The sequence below is a fragment of the Berghia stephanieae genome, chromosome 3, assembly GCF_034508935.2.
Source record: "Berghia stephanieae isolate SIO BIC M18660-M18661 chromosome 3, UCSD_Bste_1.3, whole genome shotgun sequence".
NCBI lineage: Eukaryota > Metazoa > Mollusca > Gastropoda > Nudibranchia > Aeolidiidae > Berghia > Berghia stephanieae.
The window spans coordinates 8,102,208-8,117,767 of NC_088362.1; the positions used below are offsets into that span (position 1 = coordinate 8,102,208).

Genomic DNA, 15,560 nt, shown 5'->3' on the forward strand with positions numbered 1-15,560 from the left:
TGTTTGAATGAAACTCAGAAGTGATTTCAAACTAAATACATTGATAGTGTGATCCTGGAATCTACATATGTCCCCTATTTGAATCATTACCCCTGATCTTTTCTTATTCTGGAGTGCTTTTAATTGTAAAACTAGAATTTTTAAAATATCCCATACTCCTCCTTTTCAAGAGTACTGAAATGACTTGCATGTGTTGCAAGCACCATAAAACCCTGTCCTGGTACTTAAATGATATAGTTTTGCCTAAACCTTGACCGAGACCCCTTAGCGAAAAGTAGACTTTGAGATGTATCTTGCTGTTGGAAATACTATTTCCTCTACTTGTAAATCATTTCTTTGATGTGATTTTGTTAGCGATTATTATTTGTTAGTATTCAAAGTTAACTGGGTGGGGTTCCTGACCTCCCATAGTGGTCAGGGAGGCACTTACTGTGTCTTTATCCCCTATATCTGTTTTCAAACATGCTTTCGCAGGTGGTTGGATGGGAGCATCACCCTTGAATCATATACCTATGATGTTCGCATGGGTGTACGATCCGATAGTGATGTCGTTTCTTCTTCTCTTTACTAGCCTATCCTGCTTCTTTGGTTTGTGATTGTATTTTTGACAGGGGATATTTTTTTTCCTGTAAATCCTCTGCCTGTTTGTTCTTGGTTATTTATAATTTAGCTTATGATATCTTTAGGTTATGATTTTGATTGACATTTGTACTATTTTTGTTAGATTGCTTGTTTTTTTGTTTCAGCGGTCTCTCATATAACCTCAATTGTGTTGGAAGAGACCTAAAGCAACAAACAAAAAAAAAAAAAAAAAAAAAAAAAAAACATGCTTTCTGTTTTTGTCTTGGAATGAGATAATTTGGTTTTATCCTGGCCTTGGCGGATGCCCTGGCTGGGAGGGGGAAAGTCAAATGTATAGTTTTGGGAGATGATATTTTTTGTCTTGTAAATCATCTCTCTGTTATGCACTGCATTATTTTTAGTTTTACACATATATGATTATGATTTGGTTGTAAACATTTGAGCGTGGTGGGGGCTTGTGCCTGAGTCGGGATGAGACATTTAGGTGACCTCAAACTAAGTACACTGATGGTGTGCTCTTGGAATCTACACCAGTTCCCTTTTGACTTACTTTTTTTTGGACTTTTGACTATCCCATTTTCTTCCTTTTTACTAGCCTTATATGACCTAAATGTGTTGCAAGCGCAGTAAAACCATTTAAAACAATATTCAAAGTTAAGATTAAATGTATCACTTTTGTCTGTTTGGAATAATGAGGTACTGAGACATTGATCTTGGAACTTCATTTATCTGAATCCGATTAAAGTGGCTCCCTTAGCCTCACTTTTACGTGGATATGTTCCACGTTGACAATATTTTGATTTCTCTGTGCTTTCCCCCATGCCCAATGTTGACATGCATTGCAAAACGCTATTTAACTTATAAGAAAATTAAGTTTTCATCACTGAACAAACCTTCAATCTGCCAATGTATTTATACAATTTCTTGTAATTTGTAGTCATGCCTTTTTATTGCCATCTCGTTTGTAGCTAGACATTCCAAGAAGAGATAAATTATACAAGACAGTAGAGTTGAACTTTTTGTTGTTTGCACGATTACCCACCCATATTCCATGCATGTCGATCTTAACAGTTATTCATTTTCTCATCGTAAATAGAATTTCCCTATACAATTATAGAGAAAACTAATCTTCAACTTATGACAAAATGTAATCAAGAGTGATGTTTATGAATGTCAATGTTATTGTTTTACAAAAGGAGTTACTACTGGCAATCATATTTCATGAAAATTCTCTTGATTATTTAAGTTGACATTGGTATGAAACGCATGTGGCCTTTTAAAGAAAGTTTTATTCATACCCGATGAATGATTGATTGATTACTCAGATTTCACAATATCTTAAAAGGTTTATAAACTTCTCATTGTCATGCTGTTATTCGTGATGCAATAATCATGTGTGGTTTTTATTACACATAATTTATAATTTTATTCATGTCTATGTTGTAAATGTGTAAACGGACGGTTTTAAACATTTTTTCCTTTCTTTTTGAGCAGTTTTTAAAACAGAACTTTGTTTTAGTTTTAGCCTCAGTTTGATTTTTATACTTGCATGTTCGTTTCCAACGCCAATGACCAAGAAGTTTATTAATTTAATACAAGTACCACCGTTTGTGTGCATCTGTTTATGTGTGTAATTATCAGATAAAAGTGTGTTGATATTTAGTATATTCCATTGTCATTTTTTGAATGAAGGATGAAGCAAAAAAGGTAAAATAGACGGATGAAAGTGTTTGATTTTGAATCTGAAGGGTTATGTAGTCCTAGATGAGATTTGCTATATGTAATATGTAACTCAACCATATGCTTATCGATTATTTATTGTTTGAAGTATTAAAGCATTTGAATTGATTGAAAAGATGAGGGACTAGATAACACCCTAGATATATTACAATTGGAATAAAATTTATTACTTTACAAAGTTTTTTCTTAGTCAGTTTCTTTCTTCTTTTTTTTGTGTGTGTTTTTGATGGCGTCATCAAATTAAAATGGAGAGAGCGGGTGGTTGGATGGGAGCATCACCCTTGAATCATATACCTATGATGTTCGCATGGGTGTACGATCCGATAGTGATGTCGTTTCTTCTTCTCTTTACTAGCCTATCCTGCTTCTTTGGTTTGTGATTGTATTTTTGACAGGGGATATTTTTTTTTCTGTAAATCTTCTTGCCTGTTTGTTCTTGGTTATTTATAATTTAGCTTATGATATCTTTAGGTTATGATTTTGATTTACATTTGTACTATTTTTGTTAGATTGCTTGTTTTTTTGTTTCAGCGGTCTCTCATATAACCTCAATTGTGTTGGAAGAGACCTAAAGCAACAAACAAACAAAAAAATGGAGAGAGGTACAGGTCGTTGCTTATAACGACATTGTTGGGAATGGCAATTTTAAGACTGAATGTCGCTATGTCTGATAAATACGAACCTGAGTCAAAAAGTAAAGGGATTGTGCTTATACTTTATAAAACAAATCAAATCAATACCATGCATCATACCTCGAATTAAAGCTTGGCATTAGCCGAGTAGAATACTACTTCTCAACATAGTCTATGCCTTTCTCGATAGCCACTGTCCACCTTTTTGTTAGAGCATGTATCCTGTACTGGAATAAGAGCCAGTTTTATCACTACTGTCTTTGCTTCTTCATCATCTTCAACTTCAAATGATGTCTCCTCATTGCCTACTCCAGAGGACTAATAAGAAGAAAGTCTGAACGATTCACGTTCAACCCACCTAAAATTAAAACACTGCAGGTGGACTGTGGCTATCGAGAAAGGTGTAGACTGTTGAGATTAATAAACTTTTCCACAATGCAATTGAAAATGTTACTCGAGGTTTCTTCTTTTACAAAAAATAAATTCAATGACAACTCTCTATCCCTCCGGACATCCACAGGGGCAGACATTTTGAACAGCTACATTTTTGTCAAAATTTAACAAAATTAAAATTTTCAACTTTTGGTTTAGAGTACATTTGTAGGTTCAAGTTCAACTGAGCAAAATATGACGCCATAGGGAAAAAAATGAACTCAGTAGGTGATTTGTGCCATTACTTTTTGACTCACCCTCGTACATTAAAGAACAAAAAAGTGAAGGTAAAATGCAAGGCAATGTGCGACAAGAGGCAGTCAAGCGTAAGTTTTTGGTGGCCCTAAAAATGACTTGTTAAAAATGACTTGTTTTGTTTGTTTTTTTAAAGGGTTTTACAGTGCTTGTAACATATTTAGGCAATTTCAGCGCTAGTAAAAAGGAAAAACATGGGACCGTAAAAAAGTTATAGATTTACAATTAAAAGCGCACAAGAAGAGTAAGACAAAGGGAAATGGCAAAAAATAGGGAAGAGGTGTAGATTCCAGGAGCATACTATAATTATGCATGGCTCGATGTTTTTGTTTTTAAGGGTTTTATGGCGCTTGCAACACAGTAAGGTCATATCAGCGCCAGTAAAAAGGAAGAAAATTGGATAGTAAAAAGATTCTAGAATTACAATTAAAAGGACTTGTGGAAAAAGTAAGACAAAGGGGAATTGGTTCAAATAGGGAACAGATGTAGATTCCAAGAACACACTATCAATGTACTTAGTTTGAAATCACTTAAAAAAGTCTCACCCAGACACTAGCACAAGTCCCCACAAAGAGGAATACACTCAAATGCTTACAATATACATTCAAAATAACAAATATAACAATACATAACAGAGATGATATACAAAGAAAAAAATTTCATCTCCCAAAATAATAACTATGCATTTGACCGTTTCCCTCCCAGCCAAGCACTATAGCCAGGGTCAAGGCAAAACTCAGTAATCTCATTCCAAGACAGACAGAAAGCAATTTGGAAAACAGATATAAGGGGATAGAAGCTACAGTAAGTACCTCGGCTCCCTGCCCACTGTGGGAGGCCAGGAACCCCACCCAGGCATGGTTTGAAATCACCTAAAAGTCTCATTCTGACACGAGTTACAGGTCCACAGGAGGAACACACTCAAATGTTTGCAAATCATGTTTGTAAAAAAAAAATATGTATAACTATAACTGTTCATTCGACTGTTTCCCTCCCAGCCAAGGTCAGGAGATAACTAAGTAATTTCATTCCAAGACAAAGAAAGCATTTGGAAAACATATAGGGGAATAGAATACACAGCAAGTACCTCCCTGCCCATCGTGGGAGGTCAGGAACCCCACCCAGATGACTGCTTTAGAGGCTGGGAGTTTTTGAAATGATTACATGAATGACAACCTTATCAATGCCTTTTTTCAGGCAGACTGACAGATGCTCTCAGTGCAATGTTGCACCGGTCCTTACAATTTTGATATGTTTGTTTCTTTTTAAGGGTTTTACGGCGCTTGCAACACATTTAAGTTATATCAGCGCCAGTAGAAAGGAAGAAAATGGGATAGTAAAAAGTTCTAGAATTACAATTAAACCACCCAAGAAAAAGTAAGACATAGGGGAACTGGGAACAAATAGGGGTCATATGTAGATTCCAAGAGCACACCACCAATGTACTTAGATGAGATCACCTTGTAAGTCTCATCCGGACACAAGCACAAAATCCAACAAAGAGGAATACACTCAAATGCTTACATTATACATTCAAAAGAACAAATATAATATTACATAACAGAGAGATGATTTACAAAGAAAAAAAATCATCTCCCAAAACATTAACTATGCATTTGACTGTTTCCCTCCCAGCTAGGACTCCGGTCAAGGCCAGGACAAAACCAAGTAATCTCATTCCAAGACAAAGACAGAAAGCATGTTAAAAAACAGATATAGGGGGATAGAAGACACAGTATGTACCCGCCTGCTCACTATGGGAGGTCAGGAACCCCCCCAGAATTTTGATATGAGTGCACAAAAAAATAGCATCACAATAATGCACAGTAGATCAAATGAATCAAAGAAACAAAAAGATATATATATATATTTTTAAAAATTTATTGGTAAGGGATTTCTTATTCAAACAACAATCGTGACGGACCTGCAAGACTATGTTCCAATCTATGTCTTATAAATCACTCAAATGAACTCTGGACCATGGATAATGTAGGACATAAGAGAGTCAAAAGATACTGAACACTATAATGATGTAGTCAGCTTTAAACAATGAAGAGAGAAATTTAATGAGGAAAAACTTCATAAATTCAGATATAACCTTATCCCGAATAGAAATAACGAGACTAGAATACTGAAACCCACTTTCCACTTGAAGAAATACCGATACCAATTAATGATAATAATACAACTCTCTCTAGTTCTGAAACATTTATTATTCACAGCTAAATCTAAATTTTTTTTACTGAAATATCTACTTAAAATTCTTGACCACAAATTCCTCTCCCTTCTTGATGTTTGCAATGAGTTCTGGCATGGCAGCAGTTACCAAATTGCGTTCATAATCCAGCAGTTTGCCAATTCCCAAGTTCTTCTCAACACCGTTTTTCTGGAATTAAGAGAAGAAAGGAAAACAATGAATTTCCAATATCTCAATGAATATTTTGTATGCATCTTAAAATTCACAGAACTTAAACCTTTAAAGTCATATCAACACCCAGGAAAAATAATACAAAAAAAACAATTTTAAAATTTCACAATTGGAATTACAACATTACTGGGTTTCAGAAAAGTAAAACAAATAAGAAAAATAATAAAGTGATAAACAATCCTACACAGTAAAGCAAACTTTAGAAGATGCTTGTTTATCCTTGCTTTTGTATTTTTAGACTTGACATAATGTATTATGACAATCGTACTAACAAATATAATGTTTAATTCCCTACCCTGTATAATTAGGTTCCAGGGGATTTACACAAAGGAAAAATGATATGAAAAACACATATACACACAAGCCCATGAAGACCTAATCACACAAATGTATCACTTAATTCTTCAAAATCATTTACAATTGATAAACATTGGTATGGTTGTTGATGAAGACCGAAGAAGTGCTTGAGGCAAAAAATCGAAACATGTTCCATGTTTTATCTTTTAAAAAAAATTTTGTCACGCGATTTTCAATGATTACCCATAAACAATCTGTCTGAGACAAAATTACACAAATAAATAATTTATGGAAACATCTCCCATTGAAATATACATTGAAACCACTCCTCAGCTAACATAAAACATCATTCAACAAAGTTCTTGTTGATTTCTGACTGGGGGAGATGCTTAGTGGAAGTTTGCAAACGTGCAGTTCCAAATTCAAATTAGAAATACACACACAAAAAATAAAAAAATAAAATAAAAATAATAATTTAAAAAAAAAAAAAAAAAGAAGAAGAAAATAAAATTTATAAATAAAAATATAATAGAAAAGACTCTTACCCCTAGCAAAATTGGTGTAGCAAAATACTTGGCCTCAGTCTCATCAGATCGCACAAATGCACATTGCACTTTCCCCTCTGTACCATTCATGGCATCAAGCAAAGCACTGGCAAATTCAGCTGCAGCGTAAGCCATGGACAGTGTGGCTGAACCCTAATAAAATATTAACATATCCATTGTTAGAATGTACACAAACACTTAAGTAAAAATCTTATATTTTCAATCTTTTAAAAAAAATGGAGTGATAAGTAGACAGAAAGATAGATAGATAGATAGATAGATAGATAGATAGAGAGAGAGAGAGAGAGAGAGAGAGAGAGAGAGAGAAGGGGGGGGGGAGGGAATTGATTATATTTAAAGATCTGAACAAGTGTGTAAGAAAGATGCCTGACAAAGCAAGAAAGAAAAATACAAGGAAAAAAAAACCATTCCCAAAAATTAGTCTACCTCGATTGGGGATCGAACCCCAGACCTTCTGACATGCTACCATGCTACCATTACACCGATGCCTGCTCCTAAATTTCTTGATATGATTATGTTTGCTGAGTAAACCATGATCCAAATTATTTCAAAATTCACTAAATTATCTGTTTGGTTAAAGCCTGACTCAAGCATGGTCACTGGGAGGAGAGTCAAGTGGACTGATAGTATAACAAAAGTGTGCCCGAGTTAAAGGTAACCCTCTAAAAAAAACAATACAAATGGCTCCCTGAGACGGACATTTAACAGTTCTGACACATTTTAAGCTTTTCCCATGACAATATAATTTTGCACATGTACATTTTATTTGTTTTTTTGTGTGCATTCCATTCTTGAATAATTTCCCATTTCGTTTCTTTAACATTCTAAATATACTGGGCAATGGACCTAAAATAAGCATTATAGAAAATGTGAGATAATATGGAGCATCCAATAACTCCATAAAAATATTTGGAAAATATGTTGGGTTTGAAAAATTCAAACTTTCTGTGTTTTGTTTTATGTTAAACAACAAAAGTTGATTAAATATCATGACTATTAATCTTTGTGATTGTCATGGCAACTGCATATGAGGTCCCCTTTTGTCCATTTAGTGGTCACCAATCTGTAACCATGTAATTTGCAACACACCTAAAACCCTGACATGCCTGAGTCTGAAGTGAGTGTGCTTATCCAAAAACAAAATTGTATTGTACAAAAAAAATAATTTTTCTAAACCGCGGTAGGTACTGTAAGAAAATTTCATTTGCAAAAAAGCAATGAGTACCATCGTCAATTACCAAAAGCATAAGAAATGATAAGACTAAATATATATATATATATATATAAAATATAGTGATATACTTACAGCTCCTGCCTTTGCCTCTACAACTTCTGTGCCAGCGTTTTGAATGCGTGTGCTTAGTTGGGCTCTTTCCTCCTAAATGAAGGGGGGAGAGAATGAGTCAATACAATCTGGGGTCAATCATTAAAATAAAAAAAATAAAAAATTCTATTCTAAAGTTCAACCTAACCCTTCCACTATTAAAGAAAAAGAAAAAAAAGAAGACAAATAAAGAAAAGATGAAAGTAAGAATAAAAGAGATAATTTTATAACTTTTTCAGATGGCTAATATGACACCATTAGCACTTAGCAATCAGTACCACGAAAGACGACCAACAAAATACTTATATTTTTTGCGTCACGCGTAGAGATAATGATTTGTTCAAAACTGGAACCATGGATACTTTGGACATCAAACAACATACAGAGCTAAAATGTATTATCTAAAAGAGGGCGGTTTGAACTATATTCTCATACCACTCCAACAATAAAAAAGTGGCATTAAAGGTAGCAAAATGCTGTTATAGGAGTGAAAAAAAAACACGAAATTTTATTAATACAAAATTGTAATTGAGTCTGCATATAAGACGAACATCTTATCTCTATCTGTACCAATTGGTTTTACTGTGGGTTGCTTGATGGCTGAGGTATTGCATTTTGCCAATGAACAAACTTGCATGCATCCTGATTGTTCACTCCTATTTTGCAAAGACCATTTGAAGAAAATGTCTGGAAAAAATGGACCTTTTCCCTAGACCTATCTACCAGATGACAATTATATGGAATATGGTATTTAGTCATACTGGTGATCAAAACATTTACTTTTGTGAGTATCTTTTTTAAAATTTCGACCATCTGTACACCATGGAAAAACTTTGTGTACAGTTTAAATCTTGTTATCTTTAATTGCTTTAAAAATATGCTTCACAAGTATGATAAATCCTTTTGGTGTTTAGTTAGGTGTCGTCAAAGTTGGAACGCTTTTACATCAATTGGCAAGCAAAAAAATTCTAAGCTCTGAAAAAAAAATGAATTTGGTCTCCCTTTCTTATTTATGTATGGATTTTCAAAATTCAAAAAGTGTTTTAAATGAATATAAGAATTCTTTATGAATATTGCAAGAGACCCCCATTTTAAATATTTATAAATGTTCTCTTGTGGTACCTTCAGGCACGGAAATGATACGACAGGCAAATCAATTGTACAAGTAAATTTTGGAAAAGACAATATTTTAAAAACTCCTGGATCAGATGCTCCACAAATGCAGTAAGTAAAAAAAAAGGAGGGGTGAGTGAGAGAGAGAGAGAGAGAGAGAGAGAGAGAGAGAGAGAGAGAGAGAGAGAGAGAGAGAGAGAGAGAGAGAGAGAGAGAGAGAGAGAGAGAGAATATATACCTGTGGAAATGAGACTGCTGGAGTACACTGTGAAATGACTGGGATGATGGTGATACCGCTATGTCCGCCAATAACCGGGCAGTTAACTTTGTGAACATCCAAGCCCTTTGCTTCTGCTATGAATGTATTTGACCTAACAACATCCAATGTTGTTACTCCAAAAACTCTCTTCTCATCATAGACACCACGTAGTTTGAGAATCTCAGAAGCAATGGGCACTGTTGAGTTAACCTGAAGGTAATAAAAAATGTAACAGCTACAATATTATTCACGATGGAATGCCTTTTTTTCCCCTTCATTTTTTGGGAGGGGGGGGGGGGGGGGAAAGAGAAAAGAGAATAGGGGTGAAACAACCTCTCTGAAAACTTTGTCATAATGTGTAAAACATCTAAAAACAAGTTAAAGTTAAAATATGGGCGAATAATTTAATGTACAAGTTTCATTGCAGGAACAATGAAGATGTGTGAATTTTTAGGTCTCAAAACGTTGAGTTTGAGTTAAACCATAGTTATGTTCTTGCATGTTTGTTCTCGAAAGGGTGAACTTAATGTTTTGTTTGAAAGGCTGATCACGACACATTTAATTGCAACATCTTATTTTAAAGAATACAACAGCTGATTTAACAGCTTGCACAAAACTACCATTCCGGTCCCCTATCACCTCACTAATTAGGCATGCTAACAAAACACCATATATAAATGCCATACAATGCCTATGGGATGTATATCTTTAATTAGACTACTTGACAAGAATAGGGCACAATATCTGCAGCATTAATTGTGCTTTTTTTCATTGTTTAAACTCTCATGAATAAATACCTAATATTTCAAAATGTGAAGTATTTATTAACTTTGTCAATTAAAAAAAAAAAGCGTTGATACATCCCTTCTCCTTGGACAGCAGATAAGATAGCAAGTTTAATAAAGATGTTACAAGTTATAAAAGGAAGCCCTAGCTAAAGACAGGATAATTACATTTCTAAAATGTAACTTTCACTTACTGGGTTGGTGATAATACCAATCATGGCCTTTGGACAATTTTTAGCACAAGAATCCACAAGGTTTGCTACAATACTTGCATTAGTGTTGAACAGGTCATCTCTTGTCATGCCTGAAATTATACATTAATAATATGACAACAGTGAAAAACTCAACAACATGCACCTAGAAAAATAAAATTGTGAAGGCGCCATCAGAATTGATCAAAAGCCAATTTTTAGATTCTTAAGCCTAAGCTTAGCTTAATACTTCCCCCAAAAATTTCATTTTACACCAATCAGTAAAAACCTGTTATTAAAATTCAGAAAATAACATATTTATCCTTTCACATATAAAATGTCTTTCTAGAGACATATAAAAGCTCCACATTCCTAATTCAGTGATTTTATAATTTAAGTCTAGGAATCTATAGTGGATTCAGAAATGCCAAAGTTGATTCTGATTAAAGAATACTTACCAGGTTTCCTGGGAACTCCAGCAGGAATAAGAACCAATTCAGAGCCTTTCAAACAATCTGCCAATTGATCATCCCCTAAATGTCCCGTAACTTTTGCTCTGGTTTCAATGTGACTCAAGTCGGCTGCAACCCCAGGTGTATGTGCAATGTCAAAGAGGGCCAAGTGTGAAATTAGGGGGGACTGTTTAAGGAGGAGGGATAATGGCTGACCAATACCTCCAGCCGCTCCTAACACCGAAACTTTCGCATTGTTCTGGAAAAGAAAAAAAAAAGAAATTTAACTATGAATGGAACTGAGAGTTATTAATCAAACATCTTTTGGTATCAAACAATAAAAGTAAAATGAATCAAGAAGGCAAAGAACTTTATTTGATAGAAGAAAGCTTAAAATCAAGAAGGGAAATTTCACGAAAATGTCAACCGAAGGGGTGTTTTACAAATCTTTAATAACATGTTAAAATTTGGTACCAATTTGTTGGAAAATCATTCAGGATTATGAATATAAGGACATTTCGTGCATATTTGTGGTACAGGATGCTTATTGTAGTTTTATGTAAGGGCATCCCCTATTTGAAGAATGAAAAGAATATTTTCTCAATATTATAAATCTTGCAACTTCTACAAAATTATAGCCACCTTTGCTTTTGTTTATTGATATTAAAACAATTATAAGTATCAGAAACCTATATAAACATTCAAATTTACGATTTAAAGGAAATGTTGTCCTCATCTGTTGTTTTAATGACCTTGGGAAATTGTATGTCAGTCCGTTACCATCAAAACAGTATTTTTTCATCTACGAAAGATGTGATTGTTGTACAGACTCACTATTTCAGATTTTCTGTTCTTACATGAATGGCTTTAGCACTGTAAGATAATTTTTCAAGAAATTTATCATTTAAGGTACTTTTGTTGGGTAACGGACTGACATTTTTAGGGTAACGGACTGACAGTAACAGACTGACTAATTCTATTTTAATTCAAAGACAATATATAAAAGTTGTTTTTTAAGTCTCAAGAGTAATGTCCACTCCAATGTGTTTCAACTGATCAGGCAGCCATTTTATAAACATTTGGATCATGAAATTTCAAACACTGGTCTTCAACATCAAGCCTGCTATTTTTCAATAGGTAAGTTGAATCTTTTAAAGCTTGTGAATCTTTTGATCACTTGAAGATTTTTGCTATGTTTGAATTGAGGGAAAAACACTGTTTTTTGTTCTATAATATCCTTATGACAATGGAGCCAGTAGTAGTCTTCTGTTAAAGGGGCAAGAAGCCATGGGAGAAAAAAGAAATCAAACATTAAATTAATGTGGAAAACTTTTGAGTCACTGAGGCTTTAAATGTAGTGGGTCAGCAAGCTGTTTAGCTGTGTATGTCAATATTTTAGTTGTTACAAAGTAATGTGATACAAGTTAGAAATGAGTTTTATTTTCTTAGTTTTGCTGTATTATTTTTAAGAAAACAAGATTTGCTTTTTATTCCGATTTGACTTTCATAGCTTATGATGTAATTTCGCTCAATTTTCTTTATTCACAGGTTCAAGATGCCTACTCTATCCATGGTTCAAATTATCAAGAAAGACTGAAAACTGATGGACGTTACATTGTTTAGGAAAAAGATAGGCAACAAAAGCAGGAGTCTCAAAGAAAACTTGAAAATGATTGTAAAGGACGCTTAAAAGAAATAACGGGATTTTTCAAGCAAAATGGAAAAAAAAAAGAGAAAAGCTGATCAATCTACAACTCCAAAAGAAAGTAAACCAAGCACACCTAAATCCACATCTGCCTCACATTTCAGCACAGGAAAGTAAACTACTGAATTCAACTTTGAGTCTACAATCCTCCCAAAAATTTAAAAAAAAAAATTAAACTATGCCTGTACTGCTAAGGGCATCCATCAATCAATGGTTTTTGAAAGATTTTAATCATGGAAATGGGCATTCAAGATGAAATAAAATAATTTTATCGAAAATTTCTATTTGGACAAGAATTACTCTTGGCGAGCACCAAGGGAAAAAGATTTCATAATTGTGAGAGATGAAAAAAAAAGAAAAGACGAAAATTCAAAAAAGTTTCCTGTAAAAAAAAACCCTGAAAAAGAGGTTGTTGATTGTTAGTGAATTTCATCCAGGAATCAAAATTGGCTTAAGTTTATTTTGCTCCCTCTGAACCTCAGAATGTACTTGTAAGAGAAATCCCACAATCTGCATAGGAAAATTGTAACAATCAAGGATCAAGGATAAAATGGTCCAAATGAAATTTTTGTAGACCTTTCTCAGATCTTATAACTGGCTTTCTGGTCAAAAGCAGATGAGGAAGAGATTGACTGCCAATACATTTTCTATCGCCCAGTTTGCCTTGATGGTCATGGCCCATTGACAATTCCTAAGCTTGAGGAATCAAGATGAAATACAAAATAAAAATTAAGCTTCAAAAATAAGAACCAAAAGAATGTTTAACCTTCCCCAGTTTTAAAGTCCTTTCATATCTACATTTAAAAAAAAATGATAAATTTGATTTCATAGTTGAAATAAAGTTCCCGTTTGACTTTGACAGAATAGATTTCAACTCTACGAAACATTATTTCATTATTTAATTTTTAAAAAAGCAAAGTTGGGATTGAGGTAATCAGATGTCACCCATCGAGTTACTCATCATGCCCAATGTAGCTTGACATCCATATAAGGAAGAGTATTGGTTTGATCAATCACACTGGGTATTCAGTGTTGCTCATAATTACATAATGTGTTCTTTGCTCTGGATTTTATGGAGTAACCGTTATTCTGAGTAATAAAATTCAGAGGTGTCAGTCCGTTACCATCCATTTGTCAGTCCGTTACGGACACTTTTTCTAAGACTGCAGATTCAAATTTTGGACAATCTTTTAAATATTGCTAGTGGGTTGTAGAACAACATCTCGTGGTTACTATAAAAGAACGTATTTGTTACTGGAAGGTTTAACTTCAGAAAGTTTGATCCATCTACATATAAAATTGAAAAAGATGGATTTTCTGATGTCAGTCCGTTACCAACATAATAATGTCAAAAAAATTCAAGTTGATTAAGATTCATCTTTATCCTTCTGATATATGATAAGGGTGGACATGATACATGTCCATGGGAAATATTAGCTCCATACAATAAATACATTGCATTTCAGAGCACGAAATGTATGCAATTTTGGTCTGATTTGTCAGTCCGTTACCCGTGGAATTTCCCAGAAAATAATAAATACTTAAAGTCAAACTAAAATACTTTTTAAAAAATATTATCGAAATCCTTTAAAAAATCCCTAAACCCTTTAAGATCAACTCGACAAAAACCTGACAATGGCCAAATATTCATGGGCGTGGTAGCCACGACTAGCCTCAGTCAGTAAAATCCAAACATTGTGAAGGAAATGGCAGGCCTGTCAATCTTGATTTTTATAAATTTGCCGACGAAAAATAAAAAATGTAAAAATTGGGACTGGGAAATGCAATTTCATACATTGATTCATACCACCAGATGGCAACCCTGGAAACGCTAGAAATGAAATTATGAAAATAACATTTCACTTCTACAAATTGTCAACGAAGATAAATTGAAACTGGTTATCTCAATATAATGAACTAATTTAGATTTTATTCATTTTTTTAAAAGGACCTCTAGTAGAGCCTCTAGTAGAAGTAGTCTTGCTAGGCCTGGGTCACTTTGACTTTGACTTTGAATTTTTTGCCAGTTTAGTTCATGTGACTGAAATCCATTTTTTTTAGCTTGGTATCATAACCTTTAAATAAATTAAATAAAGGAGGCAAAATAATCTAGCCTCTGTAGCTTAGACATGAGAGGCCTGGGCTCTTATTTTTGATACTTATCATAGGACTCTAAAAGAGAAATTCAAACTCAATCATGCATATCATGCGTGGACTATAAATCAGGGCAAGTTGAGTTTGAGCACTTGTCACAACTTACCCTTGACGTACACTTGACCTGTCCTGTGCACTTATACAAATACGTGAAGTATCTAGTTATTTAAATGTCCTAATGCTAGAAACGAGACCATATAGAACGTAACAACCCAAAGCTGTCCGCCTAGACTAGAAGACTGGGGAAACATATCCGAAGACCTTGAGCTTTCAGATCAAGACAGGTCTATCCAGGGGAGGAAACACTGAACATTGAATCAGACTTACTGACTGGGACTTCTTCTGAGCTGGCATAGCTATCTATGTTGTTCTAATAAAACACAAACCTTTGATGATGATGAAAACTGTTTTTTCACAACATTGATGAATAGCGTTGGCTTTGCTAATCTAGAAAACATTTTGTTATGACCTTTCAACACGCAACACTGTGCCGGCCGCTTTGCTATTTTAGAGATGACACTGGCAGTCCTGACACCATTGACCCTGACATGTAACCTGGAAGTTGATTCATGTCTAAACCAAAGGTCAGAGTTTAATTTGTAAAACTACGCTCTTGGCAACCTGTATCTTGAACAGATTTTATAA

The 15,560-nt window shown here is 34.1% G+C and overlaps 2 protein-coding genes across 2 annotated transcripts in view; one reads left to right on the top strand and one right to left on the bottom strand.

The window, feature by feature from the left end:
- Nucleotides 1-5,506: 5,506 nt before the first annotated feature.
- On the bottom strand, nt 5,507-15,471 carry LOC144967095 (malate dehydrogenase, mitochondrial-like). The gene is made up of 7 exons (XM_078903925.1): nt 15,302-15,471; nt 11,063-11,315; nt 10,608-10,717; nt 9,608-9,838; nt 8,239-8,310; nt 6,912-7,064; nt 5,507-6,027 (listed from the first exon to the last, which is right to left on the bottom strand). Exons 1-7 carry the CDS (start codon nt 15,371-15,373, stop codon nt 5,893-5,895), a joined length of 1,026 nt encoding a protein of 341 aa, XP_078760051.1. The 5' UTR covers nt 15,374-15,471; the 3' UTR covers nt 5,507-5,892.
- An 83-nt stretch (nt 15,472-15,554) lies between these two features.
- Nucleotides 15,555-15,560, top strand: part of LOC144967097 (serine/threonine/tyrosine-interacting-like protein 1) — a 16,307-nt gene continuing 16,301 nt past the window's right edge. The window contains exon 1 of the mRNA XM_078903927.1: nt 15,555-15,560. This exon is cut by the window's right edge and continues 18 nt beyond it. The gene's annotated coding sequence lies outside the window, so the exon portion shown is untranslated.